The sequence below is a fragment of the Cygnus atratus genome, chromosome 18 (assembly GCF_013377495.2).
Source record: "Cygnus atratus isolate AKBS03 ecotype Queensland, Australia chromosome 18, CAtr_DNAZoo_HiC_assembly, whole genome shotgun sequence".
Classification (NCBI taxonomy): Eukaryota; Metazoa; Chordata; class Aves; order Anseriformes; family Anatidae; genus Cygnus; species Cygnus atratus.
In genome coordinates, this window is record NC_066379.1 from 2,126,719 (window position 1) to 2,150,923 (window position 24,205).

The 24,205-nt window shown below is 55.0% G+C and overlaps 1 protein-coding gene across 1 annotated transcript; it reads right to left on the bottom strand.

The window, feature by feature from the left end:
- Window positions 1-2,022: 2,022 nt before the first annotated feature.
- On the bottom strand, window positions 2,023-19,481 carry PIK3R6 (phosphoinositide-3-kinase regulatory subunit 6). The gene is made up of 19 exons (XM_035561928.1): window positions 19,448-19,481; window positions 16,860-16,943; window positions 15,721-15,812; window positions 13,863-13,931; window positions 13,478-13,610; window positions 12,582-12,651; window positions 12,005-12,188; window positions 11,441-11,588; window positions 10,413-10,499; window positions 9,701-10,157; window positions 8,820-8,928; window positions 7,943-8,065; window positions 7,349-7,459; window positions 5,743-5,833; window positions 4,983-5,053; window positions 4,656-4,746; window positions 4,106-4,176; window positions 2,937-3,049; window positions 2,023-2,179 (listed from the first exon to the last, which is right to left on the bottom strand). The coding sequence occupies exons 1-19, from the start codon at window positions 19,458-19,460 to the stop codon at window positions 2,023-2,025; spliced, it is 2,274 nt and encodes a 757-aa protein (XP_035417821.1). The 5' UTR covers window positions 19,461-19,481.
- Between the last annotated feature and the right edge of the window lie 4,724 nt (window positions 19,482-24,205).

Genomic DNA, 24,205 nt, shown 5'->3' on the forward strand with positions numbered 1-24,205 from the left:
TAAGCCTGGAATTGATGGGCACCAACAATTCTTGATTTGTGAGTGAGTGGAGGTGAAAAACAGTACTGAAGAGCCAAACATGGTTGCTGAGATCTTCTTGCAGGTTCGTGACTCCTGCGGGGGGATTCTGAGGCTGGGGGGCTGGGGAAATGGTCATGTTGCTGTTGCCTAACATGATCTTTCAGGTGTTCCTGCTGGTTTGGCGATTTAATACTTTGGGGACCTGGAGGCTCTTTACACTGCTAAATAATGCATCACCCGTCCACAGCTCTGGTGTTGCTTTACGTGCAGTAATGTATTTCAGTGCTAATTTGGGTCTGCATGGGGCATTCAAAATGAGAGTGAATAAACCCTGAGCTTGGGAACAGGTGGCAAAATGCCTCCTGTGCCAAGGTGACCCTGAGGGACATCAGCAGGGGGATTCTGTAAGATATAGCCAGGAGGACAACCCACAGGCGTGGGGCAGGTCAGAGGAAGGATCTCCAGACCTGGACACCTGGATAGAGGTGGGCACCTTGCTCCAGGCGTGGGTGAAATGGCTCGGGGGAGCATTTCCCAGTATCCCCCGTGTCGTTGCTGGCTGGGACTCGCCCTGCCAAAGTTGGCTCTTCTCTCATCTTCAACATCTTTCCCAAGGAAGAACTGAGCTGTCCTCAGGAGGTTCCTGTCTGCCCTTGGTGACCACAGCCTTAAACTACAGCTTTGACTTCTGGTTGGCTACAAAAACTGAGCCCACACCAGCATTACTCCAGCTGGCACAAGCCATCGGGGCTAACAGAGGGGTTTGCCAGTGCCACAGCAGCTGGGTCAGCATCACCTCATATTGCAGAGCTGGCCCCAGGGACTCCCCATGGGTGACAGGCAGAGCTGGAGGAGCTGCTACGCGCACAGACAAAGCCGAAGAACACTTCCTTAGGGCAGGAGATCCCAGCAAGCACCTCTGAGTGAAGGCAACCCAGGTAAGGATTTATCTGGGAGCCAAGAGAGTAAAAACTGATAGTGTCATAGAAGGACTGATCCCAAATCCCTTCCAACACGAATTTCTGGAAGACTCCCTGGAGACGCCCCAGACACCTCAGACCACATTCAGAGAGTCAATAAATACACACCTCGTTTCTTCCATTATTTCAGTCAGCCACAAGCTTGAATGAAGACAAGGCCTCTGACATGACCATCCATAAAAGTGGGTAAGTTGGAGCCCATCTGCAAACGAGGGGAGGGTTTCTACACCATGATAGCAGCAGAGGAAAGGAAAAGAGAAGTCTTCCAGGTGTTCTGCTTCTCCATCGATTGCAGGAGGTTGCTTCTCAGAGCAAAGCCTCGGCAGCCTGAGCAGTTCTAGTCCAGTTCAGCACCGCCAAATATTGCACTAGATTTCCCACATCCCTGTTTCACACCATCTGTTGTTATCTTCTATAGCACTTCTGAAACAACAGCAGGTTTCCCACTGGCTTCCTGCATTGGAAGTCTCACACACACGCACACACGCTCCCGGTTGTGGTCAGGCTTGCAGTGAGGTTTCCTGGTTGAGTCAGGGGAGCCATTGCCGGTTTGCCCAAATACATCATCCTGTGCCAGAATTAAGTTTGCTGTGCAGAACCCAGCAAACAAGCCCTGATTCTCTGCCAGGCCAGGAGACACCACAATAATAAATATTACTAATAGTAACTGCTCTTTGATCCACAACACAGCACACACCATCACCTGAGCTGCATTTTCCTCAGTCCTTCTCCTGAAATGAAAAAGCTCAAAGGTTTTTCCTGATTTGTGCAAAAGGTTGAAAGTCTCAGCTCTTCAGGAAAGCCCTGCCCCTTGGCAGGGGTCCTTGGCTGTGGTCACCACTGCCATTCACCAGCATGCAGCTGTCCTCCATGAGCCCTCTCCACCTCTGCCTTTGCAGCTCTAGAAACACCATTATGGTCGTAAAATCACTGTTGGTGGCTTCTTAGTGTGTTTTCTTTTCTGTCTCTTCTTTGAGGACCCAGATGTCACATCTTTCACATCAGCTTTTTCTCATTTGCTTCATTGGATGACTCCTGCAAACGTGTTGATGGGCAACAGCAGAGACTTGGGCATGTATTTCACAAGGCCCACATCCTCTGCTTCATGCACGCTGGATTTCATTGTCCTTGTTTTTTGCAAGCAGTAGCTGGGCTCTAGGCAGGGTGACACTTCCACACTGCAAGAGTACAAAAACACATTTACCGCTCGTGCAAACCTGCCCTTGAGGGCCAGAGTCTGAACTCAGACTAAACCTCAAGTCTCTCTGCTGACTGCAGAGGAGGGCTGTTGTGCTGAGACACAGCTGCTTTTGTGCTTTCAGACTGGTTTTGGCTGGGAAGATGGGCTGCTGTATATTAGCATTTAACCGCAAAACCAGTGGCCTTAGCCTGGCTCACTTCAGTTCTCAGAAACTCACATTTTACCTATGCTCCACGTGGCTTATGGAACATGAACCACAAACCCTGACTGTTCACTTCCAGCACATCATATGTCACTGCCACCACTATAGCCACAGCAATCCCTGCCCTTTTAGCAGGGCTGAACTCTCCCCACACCTTCATATGCTTGAGATACCACAGTGAGGACTGCAGTCAGTGTAGAGAACATCAGCTCCACAAAACAATTTAGAAGATCTAAGATCTCAGATCTACCTTTCCTTCTACCATCTTAATGACAGAGCCTTACTTAAAATGGAAGAAACATTTTTTTTTTTTCACACTACCACCCCAAAATGCAAAGGTAGGAGAGCACCACTCTGCCCTGCTTTCCCTGGAAAAGTAATAGATTTACCCATGGGTCTTTTATCAGATATAACCACATTAGGACTAGGACTCCATGGGGAAGAGCTCTTCCACGTTGGAAGCCCTTCTTCCTGGGAGGGATGCAAGTTAACGGGTGAGGTGTGCAGAGCCTGGCATGCGGGGCATCCTCACCTGATCACATTCCTGTAGGTTCTTCTGCTGTCCTTGTCCAGGCACACCGTGAAGGGCCTCTGCTCTGTGCTCCTGATTTTGATATCGCGTGTTTTCAACCTGTTTGCCACAGCCTGGATTGAGAAAGGAGGAGGAGCCCAGTAAGCACTTCACTTCCCTGCCCTGTGCCGTGCGGTGACTGGTGGTGTGTGCATGCTGTGTAGGAAAGGGACAAATGATGCCTTTCTCTTTCAGTTTTAACCTCAGAGGTGACTCAAGGTAGCTGATTAAAGATAGAAGTGTCTTTCTCTTCCACTTTCTGACATCACAACCTGGCCAAAGCTTGCAAGGGCTGACTTTGCAAACTGGCAAAATCTGCACAGGTTGCAAGGCTTGGGGTGTCTCACAGGACACGTGGCCAGTTCTCCTGGGCCTTGGTGCACCTTGGTGGGCAGCATGGGCCACAGCACCATGGTGTTTCCAAAAGCCAGGTGAAAATAAGCAAGAGAGTACTGGCTATCTGGAAACACCAACTGAGAAACCGAAGGCTCCAGGGCAACCCCAAATGTCCAAGGCACAATAATACAATAATATTGCAACTCAACCTGCAGGGACACACCCCCACAGGACAGCTTCTCATCTCATGTAAAGCGAGAGGGGCAGGAGCCCTGTTTTTCAGTCCTGTCTCTTGCATATCCATCTCTCTGAGGTGCTGATTAGATTCATTGAAGTTCCTGCTTCCCTTTTATGCTTTGGTACAGCATTTCCCCAACAGCCTCAGTTCTGGTGGGCCCCGAAGTGGTTGACACAAGTGGTCTGCAGAGGACTCTGCTGCAGGAGCTGTGGAGCTAATGGGGTTGATCTCAGAACTACAGATCCCCTCCCCTACCCAAGCAGGGCCGTGACATCTGGGGCTAAGCCTTTTTTCTCCACTTTGTCCCTGGGGTCACAGAATTTCGGTGATAGTTCAGTCCTTCAGGGTGTCCACAGGATTTGATGCAGTATCAAGCAGCAGGGACAGTGCTTGGGGCTTTGACTTGAAAAACTGGATTTTTCCATGGAAAACCCTCTCAGTGCAGGATGGTCCCAGAACCTTCCCCTCCCCACGGAGGGTTCCCCCTTTCCCATTGCTCTAAGGACTTTCCTTAAGGCCGACCCCTCCAGGGCCAGGTGCATCCACAGCCACTTACTGAGAAGGATCGTCCCGACAAGTTGTTGATCTTAATGATTTCAGTGACGTTCACATTCAGACACAACAGATCTGCAACAGAAGCAGTGTGTTAGCCTTGAACAGTGGCACAATCTCAGCTCAGCTTCAAGTGGGGACGGTGCCTCATCCCATACCAGGTCGCCTGGGAGAGGGCCATGGGATGTGCTGGCTGGCAGAAGAGGAGGACTCCAGCAAGCTCTACAGGCAGGGGTTTGCATGGGGTCATGCTCAGGGTGAAACCTCAAAGGCTGTGCTCCGAGCAAGGTGAAAGAGGAAGGCTGCAGCAAGAGGAAGGTGCTGCCAAGACCAGATTATAGTTAAACAGAACCCCGGGTTACAGGGAGCCCCATGCACGGCATTCACGAGAAAACACGACCACAGGCCATGGTGACACCAGTATGTGTACGTCACAGATTTAACCCCACAGCCCAAGCACAATTGACACTAAGTACTGTGGTTGGATTTATTCTGTGGAGCACCAGAAAACTCAGCAAACCTCCTTCACCTGCTCCTAAGCCGGAGGAACCCACCTTCGGCCTCATCAGCAGGGATGGCCTTCATCACGAGGCCTGTGGAGCGCAGGGACGCCGACACCTCCTTTGCCCGATCACTCACCACAACCTGCAGGAAAGGCTCTGTTAATTCAGCCATGCAGAGAGGTTGCACCTGGGGAGCATTGGGACAGTTTTTCACAAATATAGGGTTAGCTAACAGACTTTTAAAGTTCATCGGGACCTCTCTGTCCTCTCCCGGAGTGCAGTTTCAGGGGACAGGAGGAGGACCTGATCACTGCTCTGGGAAGATCTGTGCCAGGTGTGTGGGCAGGGGCATGTTGGGCTGCCCAGAGCCCCACTTACCTTCTTGTACATTACTGCAAGATCTATGCCAGGGCCCTCCAGGGTCGTTTTCTTCTTGGTCAGGTTTAAGTCTGCAAGGGAGGAACCAGGAAGGACTGAGGTTTCCCTCATCCCACCCGTCTGCAGCCAGAGGAGAGCGGTCCTCCCTTGGGATGAGCCACCCCTCTGTCACACAGCAGCTGCGGGTGGGCACACCAGCCCCAGTCCTTGCCTACAGCAGCTGGGCTCTGTGCCCTCAAAAGGACCAGTGAGTGAGATCCACGGACTCACTAGAGGGTCTGTGCCCAACCACAGTGGCCAGTGTCCATTGGATCAGACACTGGGGTGCTGGATGCGACCAGCCTTCAAGCGCCCTTGTCCCATCAGCGATAACTCAAGGAAGCAGAATTTCTAACAGGGAAAACATCTGGAAAAGGGGATGTTTTTAAAGCTATCAGCTTGTTCCTTCAGCCAGAATAAAATGTTGGTCCAACCTCAGAGGGTCCTGGATCCAACCAAAGCCTCCCCTACAAAACCTGGTTGACCAGGAGCCAGTGACCACAAGATGTCTCATTTAGGCTGGCATCACCTGCCCAGGAGGGAGACGGAGGGGTTGAGGGAACCTCCTGCACATTGAGGAATGAGGGCTGCAGCCCCATGGCCCCATGGCATGGCCTTGGTTGCTGCAGGCTGCGGACTGGGTGGAAGGGAGCTGGGGCAGGTGGGATCCCACCAGGGTGGCAGCCCCATCTGTGGAGCTACACGGGGAGGAAACACGCACCTCTGTGGGAGATGCTGTCCTGCATCTGGGCACACAGCTCAGTGAGGAAGACGTCCTCAGCTGGCTCCAGTGCTGGGTCATTGAAGAAAACCTAAAAGAGAGGAAAGAACGCCTTGTCCTCAGTCACCCTGTGACACCACACTGGGGTCGTGACATCAGAAGGTTCTCCAGAGCACCCAGGTGTGAAAGGGAATCTATGACCTCCCCATGGCAGCCAGGGGAATATGGGATGGAGAGATCTGGTTTTTGATTTCTGAAGCCCAGGAGCACGGCAGACCTTGCCAGGGTACAAGGCAGCAGGCAGAGCCATGGGCAGTGTCCCTTGCCACTGGGTGTCACTGCATGCTCATAGATGAGTCTGTCCCCAGCCATGCACCCAGAGGCAACCCAGGTCAAGGGGAGCCTGACCACAGACTCTGGCTTAGCTTCAAGGCACGTAATTTCTCTCCGATACACCTAAATCAACTGGTCACTTAAGACCTATGTGTTATTTTTCTTTTCATGGGCTTGTTTTGAGAAAACATATAGATTATGTCCTGGAGAGCTTCTGCTTACATCCAGCTCTTGTGGGGCTTGACCCTCACTTCCAGGAAAGTTCTCTGCAGCTGAAGAGGAACAGCGTGGTCTTAACCAAAAAGGTGAAGCAGGCTCAGTGCTTCCAGATGAAGCGGAATCATACCCTGTATGACAGCAGGGTAGTTTAGGTGCCTCTATCTGAAAACCACATCTGGAGTCAGTTCCTCTTCCCTGCTTGAGTCACCCACTCTCTCACTTGTTCTTGATTTCTGTCTTGGAGGAGAAATGAGTAGAAAAAAAATCAGAGAGAACAAAATCCCCCACCACACAAGCTGAGAACCAGGTACTCCAGGTGTTTACAAGCTACATGTTATTAGATCAAGTCTGGGCGATGCTCTACCAGTAATTCCCAAAGGTCTTCCAGCTCTTTGCAAGCCACGTGCCAGTTTGCCCGTGCAATGTCTGCTCCTCTGGTGCAATAGATCACCGGGCTGGCCACAGTTAGATTAAAAGGAGATATGTGCATTGGTGTCACCTTAAGCTTTGAAGGAGGAAAACTGCCAGAGATGGGGGGTTGGTATTTCATGACCAAATAGAGTAGTTCTTTGCTCTCGTACCAAGTGCCAGGTCTCACTCTGATACCATTTCAGAGAAAAGCTTGCAGGAAACAAAGAAAAACAGCATTTCAGGAAACCCTGCAAAGCCCCTACAAGGTATAGTAAGGTTTTAGCAAAGCCACCCAGAAAACTCCTGTTTGACCACAGCACCCAAAGCATAAGGAGGCACAGAGCTCCTGAGCAAACCCATGTCAAGCAGAGCAGGAAACCTATGGGCGCGCGGGGTGATTTCAAGGTTTGCTTTGCTGACCTTCACGATCCTGAAATAGCCTTCCCAGGATCACTGACTCCAGCTGAGCTGTGCTACATGGAGCCACCAGACCTGGGAGCCTGGCAAGGAGGTGAAGGGCTGGAGGGCACAGAGATCCAGGCTCAGAGCTGCCCAAAGACCCCAGTGGCTTTGCAGAGCACTTCTAGCAATGGGGAACAAGCCTCACAGGGCCACGGGGCAGCACCAGAGATGGGGCACCCACCTTCACCATGTAGACCTGGAAGCAGACGGGCTGGGCACCCATGCGGACGTAGTAGGCGATCACATCGGTGATGAAGAGATCAGTCACAAGATGTTTGCTTGGAGAGGAAGGCTGGGGGAAAATCATGTTGTGGATCAGCCACGTTCACTTCGCAAAAACACTGCCACAAACCCGCACACCTTCCTACTAATTACTGAGCGATGAGCTCGACTGCTCTGCCACAGCTTAGCCAAAGCCAATGGAAGAGGCGAAGGCTTGCACCCAACTGCCAGCCTTTTCTGCAGGCTATCGATGGTAGCTCAAACTGCCAGGAAATGATAGCTGGGGTATTTCAGCAAATGCCTCATTTACATTTGCTTTCTTGAAATCTGCCATTTCCTGTCCCTTGACCAAAAAAGAACATCGCAGCAAATGGGGGCTTGTGGGCTGGGGCAGTCAGCCACTTGCACCATCCCCAGCTGTTGGCAGGACGAAAGCCTCCATCCAGAGCTCATAAGGGCTCTGCAGGCAGGAGCTCATCCCTGGGTGCCGCAGGGGTTTGGGGAAGGGGCCAGGCTCGGGCAGCACCGCGGAAGTGGGGAGGTTTCCTCGTACCATGGTGGCCAGCTTGGGGATCATGTGGCACAGCGTGTTGATGTTGCTCTCGTACCAGGGGTCGGCTCTGCCCAGGTACCCGGCCACCTCGCAGAGCTCCTCGGGGCTGGCAGCAGCATGGGTCTGCGGGAGAAATGCACAGCTCAGGGCACAACCACAGCTCAAAATACCTGAAGCCACAGAAACAGGGGCTTTTCCTGGGGAAACCATGCTAGGAGGCAGAGGGGAAGCAAATTGCCCGTGGGCAGCCCTCCACTTGTGACCCACTTTTCTGCTTGATCCAAAGAAGATGGCAAAACATTTCCTGCAGCACTCACTCAGCAGGTGCTCAAGAACAGAAAATCAGTGACAAATTAAAAGAAGAAATACTCATTTTTATAATGGCAAATCCATTAGGACCCACAGCCAGCTCTGGGCCACCTTAAAATATCATAATAAGTATGACTGTCTCAAAGCTCAAAGTTTGCCCAAGATAAACTGCAATGTGGTGACTTGCAAAACAAAAGCTGGGGCCCCACCAAGCAGGCAAAGCCCTCAGAAAGAGGTGACTGCTTCCTCTGAGAGCCTGGGAGGTGAGATGAGCACCAGTCCTTTGCCAAAGCTCCTTTTATCCCCCTAAAGCTGGGCACAGCTGGAGCATAATGGCAGAACTCAGTACCATGTCTGGGCTGTGAGTTATCACCCCTGTGGGTGGCTGGAGCAACCCAAACATCTCCCAGGTTGATGGATCCCCAAAGGCAGCCTGCAAACCCAGCCCAGCTGCCCCAACTTGGTTCCCACCCTCCTTGTTTTAGGAACCAGGCATTCACCGGTGTGAAACCTGGGAGCCCCCTGTTCCTCCTCCAGAAATCACGGCAGCTCCCGGCAGCCGGAGGACCGGACTCACCGCGGCTGTCGGCACGCTCGACTGCCCCGTCACGACCGGGATGTAGTAGAACTGCAGGTTCAGCCTCGGAGTCAGGAACACACGCCGTGTTTCTCGCTTCCTTGACATGGAAAGAAGAAATAGCCGTGTCTCAGGGGTGAAGGGGGAGGAGAATGGCTCCCGACAACAGCTCTGCAACACAAGCATGCACCCTCCTCGCTTGTGTCCTGTGCCCAATGCAACAGGTGGCAGGAAAGCCCCAACTTCTCAAATCCTCCCAGGGGAGATGATGGGGTAAGGGGTGTCCCATGGGTGGACTCTGGGCTGGGATCAGCCATGCCTTTGTGTCCTGCTCTGCACCGCAGCCCAGCCCCAGCCTGGGCCAGGAGCTTTCATTTAGGGTTCTCCCCTTGTACATTGGAAAACGTCTTGTCTTGTTTTATTGTTTTGTTCTGGTCTTTTTTTTTTTTAAACCCATTTCATGCACAGAGGGGAAAAACTCCCCATGTCATCATTTGGGCAGTGCAGCCAGTGACGATGTTTTTTCACCATAAGGGTGGTGAGGCCCTGGCACAGGCTGCCCAGAGAAGCTGTGGGTGCACCATCCCTGAAGGTGTTCAAAGCTGGGTTGGAAGCGGCTTTGAGCAACCTTGTGAGATTCCCCTGCCTATGGCGGGGGGGTGGATGGATGACCTTTGAAGGTCCCTTCCAACCCAACCCGTTCTGTGACTCATTCTACGATGGACGCACTTGGGTGCAAAATGCCCAGGTCCCATCCTGTCCCAGGCAGCGCTGGAGCCCAACCCCATCCCCAGCCACCCTGACTGCTGCAACAGAGCAAAGCCCCCACCCCATTCCCCCACGCAACAGTGCTGTGGCCGCCAGCCAGGCACCTCAAGGAGTGGTAGGCTTGGGCCAGGCGCCCCAGGACCCGGTCGTCCCCCAGCAGCACGATGCGCGCAGTGTGCAGCCTCTGGAGCGGGGCCGGGGGCTTGGCGGGGACGCCCGTCCTCTTCTGCGCCTTGGCCGCGGGCTTCGCCCCGGGGCCGTTGCAGCCGGTCTGCAGGAACGCCATGCTCTCCAGTGGGGATGGCTTCTTTTTAATGCCGCCCTTCCTCTGGAGCCGGGATTGCTCCGTGTCGGTGCTGCAAGGGGCGAAGGGCTCCTCGGCTGCCGGCGGCAGGTCCCGCTCGATGCCGCTGTCGGTGGAGAGCACGGAGAAGCGGGTCTGCTCGCAGGACTCGCACTCCGAAATGATGTCCTGGATCTCGAAGTTGTCCAGGTCCTGGCTCAGGTGGTCGGGCTCGCAGCTCTGCGACAGCGGGCGGATGAACAGCACCAGCTCCTTCCCTGCGGGCAGAAGGGAGCTCAGGGAGGGAAATGCAGCCAGGCCCAGGCTGAGCCCTCATCCTACCCCATCTCCCCTCTTCTCACACCAACCACAGCTGGCCCAAATCCCCCCTTCAGCCCCATTTACCACTCCACCATGAACAGCTCAGCATCACTCACGTTAGGTGCTCTGAGGGTCTCTCACAGGGGTGCCCACTTGTCTCCTTCACCCCTTTCCCCCCAGCTCCCCTGATCCAGCCCTGACGCCCCACTCACAGAGCTGGTCGTCTTCCTTCCAGAGGTGGAAGCTGATGTTGGGGTTGGGCAGAGGGATGCCCTGCAGCCTCCCCAGGGGAGCATCACCTGGGGGAAACAAGGGTGCTTGTAACACATGGGAGCAGGCCATGCACGAACCCCCACAGGTGCTCTGCTTCAGCCACTGGCTGCCATAGCCCTGGATGTTCTCCCACCCTGGTTACCCCCTGGGCAGACCTGAGGATGCCATCCCAGCCCTCTGAGTGCCAGGAGAAAGCACCTGCACATCTGGGGGAAGGGAGAAGTGAAGATGGGGAAACTGAGGCACAGGCAATTGAATGACCTTGCTTTGCTGCAGACAGCAGAGGGATTACAGAATAAAGAACACCTTTTGTAGCACTGAGCCTCCAACCCAGGTGGCAGGAGCTTCCCTGGTGATCTCAGCTGAGATGAAGGGACCTTCTGACCCCACCACCACTGGCTGTTTCTACCCCATTAGGGCTCTGCGAGAAGCAGTGAGACTGAAAGGAGATGGTCCTGCTCCTCTCCCTGCACCACTGGCTGCTGCTCCTATCTCCAAGCTGTGGGACAGACTCTGGCTTTTTCTGGGGAGATGAGGAGGACACAGGGACCTTGCACTAGGAACAGCCAGGGCACATGGGGATGTTTGTCACAGTCCGTGTGGCCCCAGTGTCACCACGCTGGGACAGAGCACTGCTGTCGTGGGGGCAGGAGGCAGCACCACTGCCCTCTGCATTGGTGTGAGGTTTTGGGGTGTGGTGTGTCCCCAGTCTGGATCATGCCAGGAGGTACCTTACGCCAGCAGAGCACTGCAGACCAAGCACCCTGGCTGACAGGGACTTCCCACAGTTCCCTTTGCAAACGACAGAGCCATGACTGCTGAATCCCGTCACCAACATGGGGCTGCAGCGCAGAGCCAGGTTGCAAGGACCGGTCCCAGTGATGGATGCTGCTGAATTTGGGGCAGAGGGGGCTGGGGATAGACAACAGGACAATGGTGGGGACAGGCAGCAGGGCAGGGGCCTCACCTGGTGGCAAGGAGCCGCGGAGGGTGCAGTAAATTTTCTCCAGCCTCTCCACGTGCTGTCCACGGTCCACACTCGCTTCACTTCCCGCACACTCGACAGCTGCCACCACTTGCTGGAACCAGTGCTCGACCTCACTCGTGGACATGTCCTGCCACAGAGATGCTGTTAAATCCCAGAGGTGTGAAAAGAGGAGAAGCTCCACAGGTAGGATGTCAGGAGAGGGCAAATGCACCCTGTGAAGATGGGCTCACAGGTGAGCCCGTGTTTCAGCCCCAGAGCCCGTCTTTGCTGTGAAAACCTGAAGATTCAAGACCTCTGGCTTTTGCTGCAGCAGTTATTTCATATTTCAAAGGGTTTTTATTTTATCTCCACCTCTGCTTGCCCAGCCACCTCACCTTGCCCAGCCCAGCAAGTAACACTGGGGGTACTCAGGATGGAGACCAGCACCCAGGTGCCAGGGGCAGTTTCCCCACTTGCCATAAGCAATTCCCTGCTCCAAAGTGCCCAGAAAGAGTGGGACCACTAGAAAACCATACGTGGTGCCGTGCTGGTGCTGCTGGTTACCTGGAGGCTCATCCTCAAGCCGCTGAGGTCGCAGCCCTCGCCCAGGGCTGCCTGCATGGCGTGGATGATCACGTAGCACATGCATGCCCGTGGGCTCTGGGAGAGCCGAGCTGCCTGCGTGTCGGTGACCAGAGCGTTGCAGATGGCTTCGGAGAGCAGCTCCGGGTCGGCGAAGATGAAAATCCTGTGTAGGGAGGGTGGGTGGGACCAGAGGGAGACGAGGAGGTGAGATAAGGTTAGATGAGAACTCCCCGTTACTGACGCTGGGGCTGGTGCATGCAGCTCACACCTCTGCCCACGCAGAGAAGGGTCACGGCAGATACACCCTCCCTGCATGCCTGCCAGGCCCATGGAAATAAACGGGGGCAGGTGGGAGGAACGTGCTCCTCCCGGCACAAAGCTTGTTTGGATGCCACCACATTGCATCCCCCACGACTGCCTCCTGCCATGCAGTCTGTATGCAAAGTGTCTGCATCCAACAGTGACCCAGGGTGCAGGAAAGGGATGGACTCACTACAGAACGATGAGGCGATAAAAGAGCTAGAAGTCACAACACCTTTGAAGAGATGCTACTCACTTTTCCTGGTAAGGGTACGGGTCGCTTTTTAGACTTTGTTCGGAAATCACCATTCTTTGGTAGAGCATACCTAGTGAAGGTGAGAAGACAAAGAGGCAGGAGTCAGAGCAGAGGCAGAACAACGCAGCCGGGATCTGGGCCGTGGAGATTCTGCCGAGGCGGCCAGCACCCGATGCTGGGGAGCTGAGGTGAGAGCCGAGAGCCAGGCCCCGGGTTAAAAATAGTCAAGGACAAAGAGAGGCTGTGCAGCAGAAAAAGAAAAGCCCTTCTATTCAGGGATAATTTCCTGTATTTCCCTTCCTTTGTTTAGTGGATTATGAGCTCAGGAGGGGGCCGGGAGCAGGAGGAAGAGCCCAGCTCCAGCCACAGCCATGGGGCCATGTTGGGGGATAGCACTAGATACGGAGGATATGAAGGATACGAAGGGCACAACACATTTCAGAGTGGGGAGCGATGTGCTTCACCCTCACCTGGCCCTGGGGTGGGGACAACCCAAGGGTCCACACCCACCCCACTGTGTTCAGGCACCTAATACAGTGTGCAACCTTCTCACGAGCCTCCTGGTGCTCCCCAGAGAAGTTCTTTTCTTAGCTGGGTTAAACCTGTGCTGGGGGGGACCTTGGAGCTCCGGAGGTAGCAGGGAGCAGTGGTCAGGGTGATGCAGTTGGGCTCAGACTCCCAGGAACCCCATGTGATTTCAGTCGTGCTTCCACCAACAGCAGGAGGTTTTCTGCCAATAACCACCTGAAATCAGGAGAGGGGAACCCTCCCACCCAAGCATATCCTGAAGACCCCAGGTGTTTGGCCAGCCCCATGCAGAAATCCCTGCCATGGCTCGTTGCATTAGGCAAAGGAAAACACCCAAACCCAGGGGCAGAGCAGGGAAGCCATCGTACCCGGTGCTGTCCTTTCCATCTTCAGCCTGATAGCGTAGTCCAAACCAATGGTGCAGAAAGGCTTGGGCAGGGTGAGCAGCTTCTTGCAGAAGTCATACACTCTGCTGCAGAGCTCATCGGAGGTACAGGGAGCCTGCGGCAAGAAAGGGGCAGGTAAGGAGATGCCACAGCCGAAGATCCCAAAGGGTGCTCTCCCCCCAACAGACCCCAGGACAGGGGGGTGCAGAGCTACACCACATTCAGCCTGGGTTGAAATGCAATCTGTGAAGCAGGACCAGGCACTGCGATGGTCTGGAAGCCTCCAGCAGTACCCACCGTAGGGCTGTGGACATGCATTTTTCTAATTCCCCGGGATTCTGTCCCAGTGAAGCCCGTGAGCAGTTACCTTTATCAGGGTGTACATCAGCGTGTGCAGCAGGGGGATGATATAATGTCGGTAGTCGCCTCGCTCCGCCTGTGGGACCGAAAGGCACGGTCAGTGCTGGGGCATCCACCGTGGTTCCTGGCATGCTCTGGGTGCAGGAGGATGCTCCCAGCACCAGGGTGAGGTCTGGGATCTCTCCCTGGGCTATCAGGTGGGCAGGGTGTCCCTGGGGTGGACAGGTCCTGCCTGGCAGGCTGCCTGAGTTGGCCATGGGCTGCTATGGGTGTGTGATAGACCATCAAGAGCAGGAGCAGCACCCATGGTGGGAGAGGGAGAACAAAAGTTTCTAACTGAGCTCACCAGGGAGTGCCTTTCTGATGTGAAAATTCACATGGAAATATAAAACCTCTGGGAAAAGCCCCTGCTGTGTTTGGTGGGTGTGGAACCAGAGCAGGAGGAGAGCTGCTCCTGCATCCCCGTCCCAGGCTGTGGGAAGCCAGCAGGACGTGCCCATAGCCTGCCCCGGCTCTAGCACTGCTCCAACAGCAGGAACAGCCTCAGATAAACCTCACAAAGGGATTTCCACCCCAAAAACCTCACAGATCCTCATTGCCAGGGAGGGGGCAATGCCTTATCTAGCTTTGTTTTGCCCTAATGGAAATGGGGCTTCAGCATGAAGGTGCCCTGGGCTGGATGCTCTCCCTCGCTTTTGTGGCCCTGCTGGACAGACAGGAAGGCATTGCAGAGCTTGCAGCTCCTCACCATGCTGCTGCTGGTGCCTGGGGAGCCTTCCCCTGCACCTCTTTTCAGGGATGGTGTGCTGATGGATCCGAGTTAAATTGAACCGATGGCAGCAAAGCTTTTGAAACGATCAATGAAATGAGTAATACTGAATTGCTGAGCCCACCTGATCTCTGGGCAGAGCCCCAGAGGAGCTCAAGCATGAAATTGCTGAATTGTTATCAGTGGTTGCTACTGCCTGCTCAGAGATGCTGCAGTACCAGCAGGCTGAAAAAATAAAATAACATGGCACTGATTTCCAGGAGCTTCAGGGAGACAAAGGGAATTACAGACGAGGAGGCCTGACATTCCTCCTGGGCACATGAAAATAAAAGCAGCATAGGCATAAAAGCACAGTAGGGAGGGGCTGAGATGGCTTTTGCAGGGGAAAGCAGACCTCAGCCCCACCAGGGGAATTCCTGCATCCCTAGCCAAGGGCAATGTGGGCATTCCTGTCTACCTGGATGTGCAAAAGCCACTAGAGAGTAGGGGTGCACGGGGCTCCTCGCCCGGGCAGGGCAGGGCATGTGTCCCCACACACGGGGAGGACTGGGGGAAGTGGGCTCTTCCTCTCGGCACCGGAAGAACTGAGGTGTGCTCGTAAAGAAAAGGTGTCAGCTCGTCACATCGCATCGCATCAAACCACAAAACTGGTCGCCGCAGTTTGCTGCGGGTACAAAAGGTTCACCCGAGTTCAGAAAGTGAGACGAGTCAATGAATCAAAAAATGCATCGCCCAGTTTCCGTCAGATGCTCTCGGGACAGGATACGGGGCTGGATGGCTCTGATCTGACACCGCTCGGAAGGAAACAAGTGGCAGGGAGGAGAAATTTCCACTGTACCTGAGGCTGCAGATGGCCCAGAGGGTTGCGGGGGACCTGGGGGCGGTTGGAAGTGTTTTGCACCATGCAGTCTGCAAGCTGCAAACACTGTCTGCCTGTGGCTGGGAGCTACAGTCCCCAGCCAGACTCCAAAAACCCTAAACTCTCTAAAAACCCCTTACCCGGGGGATCATCAAGCCTGGGATGCCGCAGGATGGAGACAGCCCCACAGGGGAGGTGAGACCCCCTCCCGAGGGATGGTTGTGAGGTGACACTCACCCTTTCCAGCTCTTTCACCAAGATCCTGACCAGGATGGAGCTGTTACTGGGATTCTGGTCAATTTTTTTGTGCAGTGTCCATCGCAGCATCCCTGAGAAGGGAAAAACAAGAGGTGAGGCTGCCCCGCAGAGCCGCAATGGGTGGGGAGCCGTGTGTGGTGGAGGAATGGGGCGACCTGGGCACTGCTGCTGCAGAAACCACCGCTGGGATCACTCTCACAGCTAACCCAGGCTTCTCCACCCTCTGCTTCAATCAGTGACCCTCTGCAGGGACAAGTCACACCGCTGCCCTCACTCTGGATGCAGCCTTGATGTCAAGCACCGGCAAATGCTTGGGAAAGCATCCCAAAAAAACTGGGACTGGGGAGCTGGAGAAAAGCAAGGCATGGAAATGGACTAAATGACATCAAGTCTCTTTTCTGTTCCCTCCCTGCTTGCTTTCGCTGCCTGACCCAGGGATCTGGGGTTCCTGCTGGTCCCAGCATGCAACACCTGAGCCACGGTGTGGCTGCTGACCCCAGGCACTTGGAGCAAGGACCACAAAGATTTTCAGCCCTGCAGACTTGTCGAGGCTCATTCCAGACAAAAATCAGATTTAATTAACTGTAAAATATCCTGTGTGCTCCAAGTAAAATCAATTTTTCAGAATCAATTAAGATCCTTGGGGCTGTAGCAGTCCAATTGCTGGGTCAAGTAGAGTTTTATTCTCCCCTACGGTGATGCAGGGATCTCAGCTGGCTCCCTAGCACGGAGCTGAGCCATGTGTGGCAAAACAATAGCCCCGCAGGGAGGGACTGGGGAACTCAGGTATCAGCGAGCTGGAAGGGGCTGCAGGGTGAGTTGGTGTCAGAGCTGGGAACAGAGCCCCAGGCTCTGACATTTCGCGTCCTGCCCCAGTGCTGGACCCCTGCCTGAGGTTAGGGTGAGGAACCACGTGGAGGAGGGATGGAAAACACCGGGGTTGGTGCATGGAGGCACCTGCAAGTTGGCACCTCTAAGAGCAGGTTGGAAGGGGCAGAGGAACGTGAGGTCACCTCATGTCCCCTGGTGTCATCTGAGAGGGGACCAGTGTGGGGCTGGGGCCGTGCAGCGCCCAGTGCGCAGTGCGGGTGGCAGCGGTGCTGTCCCCAGGACCTCACCTCGGTCGCGCTGGCAGGCGGGATGGTGGCCGTCCAGCTCTCGCAGCAGCGTGCGGACACGGCGCAGGATGTCCGACTCCACCTCTGTGGGGACAAAGAGGATGTGAGCAGCCTGGGTGGCACCCCTGGGACACCGGCACCCAGGGCACCCAGGGGGAATGATGCTCTGGTTTGGGTGCACAACCCTCAGGATGGGTATAGCAGCAGGCTTCAGACCTGGCCGAGCCCCGATGGCAACAGGTCAGAGCCCTCCCCAGGGCCACTGGAGCCAGGGGGACAAGTGCCACCCCATGGACTGGTGGCCCATGGAGCCATACCGGGGAGCAAAGCTCTCCTGGGGGGACGTGGTGGCACAGATGCTCTGCAGAGGACTGCTCTGCGCAGGCTCTGCAGAATCCCTCTCCCCTTGCTGAATTACAAAATTGCACATTAAATATACAAGCTAAAGGAAGAAAACCACAGCTTGGCACTGTGCAAGAGCAGAAACACCTCTGCTTTTTGGCACCATGTGGACTCGGCCTCACCCTCACCCACCACCCAGCTCTCACAGCTTCTCCCAGCCCACGGCTGCCACCCATGGGCCCTGAGCACCCCGAGGCAGGGACCGAGCCCGGTGACTGCCACCCGCTCTTTGTGCACGTCAGAGCTGAGCAGCATCTCGGCCAAAAATAAATCTGAAAACCTCAGAGCTGATCTGGGGCATGACTCGTCTGTGGGGTGGGGACTTGCCATCAGGAGGGAGCTCGTGTGTCAGCGCTGGGACATTGCAGCTGTGAAATAAAAGCCAGCCCTGAAGGCACACTGGGGATCGGCTGGGAGATGCAGGATCCCTTTATTCTACCATGGCCGGGCTTTGTGGCCCTCCTTGCTCTGGGTTCTCTTCCCCCATAACAAAAGGACTTTTGCTCCTTTGTAGTAAGAAACTCGTTATATAAAGTCGGCTATCATCAGGTGATGTGCTCCTTCTGTAGGCTGCAGCAGCCAGAACATGGCCTGATCCAGGGCAGGACCTCAGTATTCACGGTAACCCCTTTCCTGAGGGAGATTGGTTGGGAGCTGCAAGGAAAAAACCCTGGGGGGATTTCACAGCTCAGCCGGAGACTCAGCCACACGGGAGCTGCAAGAGGCATCTCCAGCGAGCCAAAACCTGAGGCTCCTGCAGGCAGGGACATGATCGTGTGGCAGACGGGGCAGCTCTGAGCATCTGCCCCCTTGTCCCATGCAGACCAATGCCCCATCTCAGGACAGGTTCAATGCAAGAACCAGAGATGTTTTTTGGCTCTTCCTGATGCACCTCTCAGCAGCATCGAGTGGCACCCCAGGGCTGCCAGCCTCCCCGCCAGTTATGCACAGCAGGGAGGCAGGAGCCTTTAGCCCGCCCCAGCATCCCTGCAGCCTCCTCAGCCCCAGCTCCCATGCAGGCAGCATGGCCAGACCCACGACAAGCCAGTTGTGCCCTTCCCGAGCCCAGGGCTGCAATGACAAGGTTCCAACAAGATGGTGGCCAGGGGCACCAGGCACAAGCCCTGGATGAAACTGGACTGGGAAATGCAAACTTTAAAGTATGGGGAATGACCCATTCCTGAGCACACAGCCCAACAGCCAAAATATCCTATTTACCCAGGGAAGCACACCCCGTTAGGGAGGTTCGGGCAGGGGATCCATGGAATCCAAACTTCTGCAGAGGAGCACTTACTGCTGTGACTGCAGTCTAGGCTGTGTTAGAAGACAACCACACGTTTGGGTTCAGAATTGTTCATCATGTGCTACTGAAGCTGTGTGTGTGCATGGGGAAAATCCCGTCTTGGCCAGCATACTTCATGCCATCATACCCACACAGTACGGTTACAGCGCAGAAGCGTCCTTTGAAATGAGATCTTTCTCATTTTGGAAGTGTTATTTGAGGAAATGTCAAAGTTTTACTTTAGAAATCTGTATTTTCTCTCCTTTTTGTTTTCCCTGCAGTGATTTGGTAAAGCTCCTCCTTTTCACTACTATGTTCATTGTTTTTGCACTGAGGGATTGCACACTGTAATGGACTACATGAAACTTCCCATTCTTTTCATTTGTGTATATTTTTAATGACTACGGGAAGTTTTTCCTGAACGTTGGTATAAATACTGTGTTCTCTTTTTGTAAATCAAAGCGACTGCAGTCGTGATATGCTGAGGTCTCTTGGTGGGGAGCTAAGCATCAGAACACCCCTTCCAACACAAACACGGGGCACTTTGATCTAAAAATGCTCTCAGCCCACTAGCAACAGCCAGCAGTGGCTTGTAAATGGAATAAAACATTTCAGCATTGATATACTGATAACAAAATGTGAGATTGCTTTACAATCTGACTGTGACTGGTTACTAGACCTGGTGGCACCCTACAGCAAATCTTTTGGCCATTCCTTGGGTGTTTCATGTCTCAATTGCCACCACCCATCAGGGTTTACCAATGCCTTGCAAAGTGCAGGGTCCCGTGGTATCGCTCTGCCCAGCGACAATCAGTCCTCGTTAGATAGACAAGTATTTACTGGGGGCTGTTGGGGCAGTGGAGGGGATGGGGTGGGGAAGGGTTCATGCAGCAGCATCACCCACCTGTGCTCTCCATGGCCGGGCTGGGGCTGCAGCAGGGCACGGGCACGGCTGCAACGATGGGCGAGTGCGCGGCTGCTGCTCACTCTGCTCGGGCATGGCCTCAGGTCCGGTGTCTTGCCTGCAGAAACCATGGGACATGGTCAGCTGGGGCTGGCAGCGGGGATGGCAGGAGCACATCGTGAGGCAGAGTCCCGGGGGCATGCCCCAGGTTGGGGTTTCTGGGGCAGAAAGGTTCAGCTTGGAGCTGAACCCACCTGCGTGCTCGGGACCCGCTGCAAGAAGCCCCTGCAGATGGGCATCGCCAGGCAGGGCAGCACCAGGAGCCCTCTCCTCCCCAGGATTTATGAAGAAACGTTCAGGTTAAGTCAAACTGAGCCCAAAATGTGAAGTCCAAAAGGAATAAAAATAAATAAAGAAGAGAAGCTGAACTTCCACAAGGTTTCTAATTTGTTGCCTTGTTCTGCTCCCACCCCTATCTAGCACCCAGAGAAACAAAACCTGAGGAAAGCCCAGGAGCCGGTTACGCTCCAGAGGGAAGCCAGCCTGGAGCCAGACAGCTTCCCTTGCCATCGAGCATTGTTCTCTCCAAAGAAAGAGGAAAAAGAAAGCGGAGGAGGAAGGAAGGGAGATCTGCCTGTGACACGGCCACCCAGTGCCCACAGCGAGGCAGCGTCCCTGCAGCTGCCTTCTCCCCACCCATGGGACCCCGTCAGTCCTCTGGGTCCCTCCAAGCACAGTCAGACCATCAGCCCACACTCCTGCTCGTGTCTTTGCTCTATTTAGGAATCTCTCAATTTAATTTATAGATTTAAGACCTATCTCTGCCCATTTAGGCCCTAAATCTGTACATATCCCCCACCCAACCCATCAAGTGTAGCAGGAGATGGACAAACACTTGTGAGAACTCTCCCAGCCACACACAACTCGTGCTTAAGAGCATCCTGCTCTCAGCTGCTCCTAGATGCTCACTAAAAGCTTCCTGAAGAAAGTGAAGCTTTCAGCACCCACCCCAGAGCCGCCTGGACTTTATTTCTGTGGCTGAGGCTGGCTCCAAGCCACCGCTGCAGATTTCCACCACCCGCTGGGCAGCTCCCAGCCTTGAGCAACTGAAGGTGGCGAGGACAAGGGAGGCAAGGACTGCTGTGGCCCCGGGGCTAATGACAGGAGACCCCTGCCTCTCCTTGCATGGCTTGGTGCAGGGCAGGGAGTAGGGGGCAATTCCAACCCCCCAGCTCAGCTGATGCTGACCTGGGAGTCGCGTCCCTGCAGCACGTGGACATCGCTGCGGGGATGGATGTGTGGTTTCCTCCGAGACCAACACCCCGCTCTGCAGACCCAGGACATGTGGTGGGGCAGGGGGACTACAAAGCTCAGAAAACCATTTCTTTCCTGTGGGTGAGTGGCGGGAATGCCCACAGGGTTTTCCTTCCTGCGGCACACCCTTAGCACCCGACCTAGTGCTAGCCCCACGTCCCCATCCCCTACCACCTCCTGGGACAGCACAGCCAGATCCTGCTGGGGCGGCAGCGAGGGGAATAGGAGGCTGCCAAGGAGGGTCTAACACCTCAGGGCTGCCTTGGTGCTGCTCTATTTCAGCGATGTCATCATGCTCAGGGCTTCCTCTTGGCTGTGTTTATTTCCTCGATGGCGGTACCATCCCCAGCCACTGGCTACAGGAGCAAGCGATGCTCTAATCCTTTCCTTGCCCAGCACCACACAGCTGCGTTACATCACTGGCGGGCTGGTCGGCACCATGGCTCTCAAAGTGATATTTCCTGTGGGGAAAAAGCCCCCTCACGGGGCTGGGTGCATGCTGGGCTCTTCGGGGCCAGCAGAGGCGTCTGCCGAAGCAAAAGGCAGGCGGCTGCTAATTGTGTCGGTGGTTTTCCACATCCGCATCCTACCTACCCGTGCGTGGGAGGGAACCGGCGCACCGGTGCTCGCTTTCCAGATTTAGAAAAGGACTCGGGGTGGTGTGAGCTGCTCCGGGCCCTAGAAACTTTGCTTCTCAGTCGCCTGCTTGCTTAAGAAGTGCTGGCACTCCTCGCTGTCTGCAAAGACCTGAGATGGGGCCGGCAGCCCACCTGTCTGCTCCAAGGACTCGAGTCTCCCAAGAAAATTCAACATAAAATTCCCCAAACTACTCCCCGGCATATTCAGAGTCCAGCAGGAGGACAAATTTTGTACAAGGCGCAAAAGGAGATGGGTAGAAGCAGGCTGGTGAGAAAGGTCGGGGTCAGCCCAGTTCCCCCCAGGGAGGGGAGGTGGGGTTGAAGATGGCAGGAGATGGATGGCATCAGCCCGTGGGTGGGCACACTGCCCACCTCCCCTCCTGGGCCTCACCAGGGCTTCCCTGGCAGCAACAAGCACAAACCTCAGCCCAGTGACACGGCGAGGAGGGCTTTGAAGCTGCAGGAGGCTGTGCTGCTACCAGGGCTAATTCAGCCTTGTGCAGATCACTCTCAGACCAGAGCTCGGGCTGCTGCTTGGAGCAGCAGCAGGGAGACACCTCCGTTCACCTTCACAAAGCAAACACAGCTGACGGGGAATGCCGGAGACACCAGCCTCCGTCGACACAGTGCACTGGCTCGGCCATTCTTCAGAAGAGCTTTTGGCTGCCAAAGCCATGTCCCTGGTCCCTCAGCCATGCAGCTGGAGGCTGCTGCCCAGGTGACATTAATGAAGCCAGGCTGGTCTGTGCCAGATGGCCACAGCACCGCTAGCTGAGCTCAGCTTGGCAGGGAGCAAAGACCTTTGGACCCCTGGGAAGGAGATGCCAGCCCCTGTCCTGGGGAAGGCCATGTGGATAGGAGGGGGTCGCTGGCCACCACTAGAAGCCAAGCATCCCTGGGGGACACAGGAACCATCTCAAGCACCAATGCCACACTTAGAGCCACTGATTTGGGTGAAAAAGCATTTTAGCAGTGTGCACAACTGCAGACATGGAGATGTCAGTGCTGGTGCAAGGTAGTGGGAGATGGTGTCCAGTAATGGGATCCCCAGAGCTGTGCGAGGCTGCAACGGGATCTGTCCCCATCACCCACGGCTCTGCCCCCAACACCCCTCTGCCAGCCAGGCTCTTCCCAGGACGCGGCAGCCACAAACAGGGACCAGATGCGACACACTGTGCAATGCTGGGACCACTCCTCGCCTGGAAAGGATGCATGCAGGGGACACAGGGCCAAGGCCCCTTTGTCATCTCCACCCCTTCTGGTCGCAGACCGTGGGGCTGAAGGCCCTGGTGACAGCCACCTCTGTGCCCATCAAGCCCTGATCCACACGTGCTGTGAGCCCTGGTGCTGAGTGGGGAGAGCTGGCACAGAGATGTGTCTGAGATGTGCTGCAGCCCCTCTCTGACCCAGGTCCCCTCTCCCAAGCTGGCCCAGCATCTCACACAGGAACATTCTCAGCCAGGGTGGCCAAGGGGACCTCAGGGGACCCTCAGCAACAACGGTGCCACATCCCAAGACCCAGCAGCGGGGGGCTGCTGCTGGCCCCTGTGTCAATACAGGCGGATACTTTTCCCTTTTCTGGGGAAAAAAACGCCTGGTGGACTACCTCAAGCCTGCAAGAGAGAGGGCTACATGCTTTCCAGGAGTCGTGCCCAGAAGGCTGGGGACATACCTCCCACCTCATGCCAGCCCCACGTCTTCCCCGCTGCGCTGGGAGCGGGGGGACCACAAAAGGAAGGAGCACCCCCAACCCCTCTCCGGGCTGCACTCACCTTCCCTTGTGTCCTTCCAGCTCCCAGCGTCACCGCAGGGCACAGGATGGTCCCGGCAGGCTCATGGCGAGGAGGAGGAGGAGGAGGAGGCAATGCAGGCAGGAGCTAGCAGCGAAGCAGCAATCCTGAGCTCCGGCACCGGCAGCCCACGTTGAACCCTGCCGGGGCTCGCTTCTTCTCTGCGTGCGTGTGTCGGAGCCCGCTGCTCACTGGTGACCACAAGTTTTCTACCCCGAAACAGGAAGGGCTCAGAGGCCCCAGCCAGCACACACGACGGTGGGGAGATGAGAGCTGAGCCAAGGGGAAATACAGTGGCACGGGGCGTAAACGCTGGCCCTGCAAAAGTGTTGGCGAGAGGCAGAAGCTGCTCAGTTCCCTGAACCACACCACTCCTCCGCTTTCTGTCCCCCTCCTCCCCATGCATCTCTTCTCTTCCCTGCAGCAGACACGAGACACATTTCATCCCGTAACTGGTTATTTTGCTGTCTGCCAGCTCAGCAAGACCAGAGGCTTCTCTGCATTCATCCCACTTCTTTGCAGAGCTGCAGTTCCCTGCTTCCTCTCTGCAATTCTTAAAATACCCAAGGCATCAGCTGTATTTTATTTCATTTACAGGAAAAAAAATAAAAGAAAGGGAACGAAGAAGGGAAGCCACATTCCTCCTTTCAGTTCTCAATAGCCATGAGGCTTTTAGCGATAAAACCTGCGTGACTCCAAAGCCACCTCTCCCAGGAGCTGGGGTAGTTATGGGCAGCATCTGGCTATATTCATGAAAATGAAGAACTTGGCAGTGAAAGCACAATTCACCCCAGAAACACACAGATAAGATCACAGGTTAAAGGTTTTTACGTCTTCCTTTTCTAAGCTACCAGGGTGGCAGAGAAAGCGTGAGCAGAGCCTGTTCCTCAGCATCCATCAGCCCACCCTCCGAACACCATTGAGATAGCCCGGGATGGATTGTTTCAGTTGTAACATGGGTTAGTGCCCCTGTGAGTGTCAGGACATGTCACCTATGGTCCCAAAGGGCCCGGGTC

Excerpts from the sequence above, each read along its gene's own strand:
- PIK3R6 (XM_035561928.1), bottom strand. Across the intron at positions 15,813-16,859 it reads CGCCTGCCAGCGCGACCGAG|GGATGCTGCGATGGACACTG; the intron begins GTGAGGTCCTGG and ends TTCCCTTCTCAG. Across the intron at positions 4,747-4,982 it reads TTGCAGTAATGTACAAGAAG|GTTGTGGTGAGTGATCGGGC; the intron begins GTAAGTGGGGCT and ends CCTTTCCTGCAG.